Source organism: Sphaeroforma arctica (genome assembly GCF_001186125.1).
Source record: "Sphaeroforma arctica JP610 unplaced genomic scaffold supercont1.2233, whole genome shotgun sequence".
Classification (NCBI taxonomy): domain Eukaryota; class Ichthyosporea; order Ichthyophonida; genus Sphaeroforma; species Sphaeroforma arctica.
In genome coordinates this window covers 1-2,112 of record NW_014038325.1, presented here as the reverse complement: position 1 = coordinate 2,112, position 2,112 = coordinate 1, and the positions used below count along the sequence as shown (strand labels likewise).

Below are 2,112 nucleotides of genomic sequence, written 5' to 3'. Positions count from 1 at the left end.
ACACATGGTGTCACACCTTCTCGGCCGTGCGGCAGAGCACAGAGTGCAAGGCCGTGTCGCACTGCACGATGCGTGTTTTGATTGGCTCTGAGCCTGTGGATAGAAACGCCAGAGATTGTGCTGTGACAACCACCAGGTCTTCTTCTGGTAGTTCAAGGCATTGCACCAGCCGTTTTAGAGCACCGTTCTTGTCCATGACAATAGCTGCAAGTGCACAATGCGATAGAGGTAGGTAGGAGGATTAATTGGTGCCCTGAAAGTACACATAATGTACGTATTAGATGGCTGAAAGTAAAAAAAATGTACGTATTAGATAGCTGAAAGTACACATAATGTACGTATTAGAATCAGTTATTATCCATGCCAACGGCTGAAAGCACACAATATGTACGTACTATTATAAATCGTATTTCATAACAACAGCTCACAACACACAATATGGACTGTCCGCTATTGTCGTATGTATGTTTTAGAACACTATACTTGAGGCCCACATGATGTGCGTACATCATATGAGGTAAACATTCGTAAGTGACAGCAACACATGCACAACACACGAGGCATCTCATCCCGAAAGCCCAAATACTACCGTGGACACACCCCGACCCGACTCAAAGGTAGGGTTTAAAGGTTTTAGGGTTTTAGGGTCTACTGCACCCTAGGGACAAAGCAACTGAAGTCTGGCCTTACCAATTGCTACTCACTCTGGCGAACGCCAAATACGCTCATAGCAACAGGTTATTAGTATCACTCTCCTTACCAAAACAGGAACACACTCCTGACACCACTAATAAAAACATACTCTAGTCAGCCAAAAGTCAGTATCCCAACTGTCGCACTCCCACTCGAATCCGATACACGACCCATTCCACAGGACAAGCAAGCAATATAAAACCAAAGAAGTCCAAAATCACACAACACGAGACTTCCCAAACTCTCTCCTGCCACACAAGGCCATAAAACCAAAGAAGTCCAAAATCACACAACACGAGACTTCCCAAACACTCTCCTGCCACACAAGGCCCTAAAACCAAAGAAGTCCAAAATCACACAACATGAGACTGCCCAAACACTCTCCTGCCACACAAGGCCCTAAAACCAAAGAAGTCCAAAATCACACAACACCTTCCCAAACACTCTCCTGCCACACCAGGCCCTAAAACCATAGAAGTCCAAAATCACACACAACACGAGACTTCCCAAACACTCTCCTGCCACACAATGCCCAGCACAAAGCGGAGGGCCAAAATCCGACATGTCGTACAACTTTTTGGTATTCTCTCGTGAGCTAATCTTGGTATACGTTTAACGGCCAACTAACTTTACATTCATCCGTGTACCATCAGACAAGTAAATAAAGCACAACCACACACAACACTCGCGACGCCTCCTACCTACCTTCCTGAACACTCTCCTGCCGCGCCAGCGCCAGCACAATCCGAATAGCCAAAATGCGACTGGTCGTGAACGCGCTCGTGTCTGACACACAGTCCAGCAACAGCCGCAGGTGGTCGTTCTTGACCAGCCGTGGGGCGATGCTCTGTGTACTGGCGCACAGACACAGCCCCCCCAGACAGTGCTTCATGGTGAGGTCATCGGCTTTCCGGCGGCGTACGACACCGTAGAGCGCCTCCACAACACCTGCGATGAATGGCCATGGAGTGTGCACGCGTGGGGTGAGAAGGAAGCGCTTGAGAGATTGGGGACACACCCTATCGGCATGTAAGAAGGAAGCACAAGGCCAAACCAATCAACACCCACCACTCAACACAAGTGATACCACATGACTAACCCAATACAACTCACACGTTTGAACACACGCTGCATCAACCACACACCTTTGCTAGCGAGCCTTTCGCGCTCAGAGGGATCTCTCGTGATGTGATATAATGCCATAGACGCACCTGCCTGTGTGTCCGGGCTGCTGTCCTTCAGTAGCAGGCACGCTGCCTCTATGCCTCCATACTGTAACAACCTACACATAAGCACAGGAATGGGCGTATACTCAGACACGTGACATAGTTTAAGGCCTCACAGTGGCAAGCACACTGTTTCTATACTTGCATACTATTCTAACTGTACATACGGCAGAAATGTAATATTAAAGGATGT

The 2,112-nt window shown here is 48.1% G+C and overlaps 1 protein-coding gene across 1 annotated transcript in view; it reads right to left on the bottom strand.

Annotated features, from left to right (window-relative positions):
- The window catches only part of SARC_12336 (hypothetical protein), a gene marked incomplete at its 5' end in the record, with an annotated part of 5,067 nt that extends 3,084 nt beyond the window's left edge, over positions 1-1,983 (bottom strand). Inside the window, 3 exons of the mRNA XM_014293557.1 lie at positions 17-204; positions 1,399-1,641; positions 1,839-1,983. Of these exons, the coding sequence (XP_014149032.1) occupies positions 17-204; positions 1,399-1,641; positions 1,839-1,983 (576 nt within the window). The remainder of the gene's footprint in view (positions 1-16; positions 205-1,398; positions 1,642-1,838) is intronic.
- Positions 1,984-2,112: the final 129 nt, after the last annotated feature.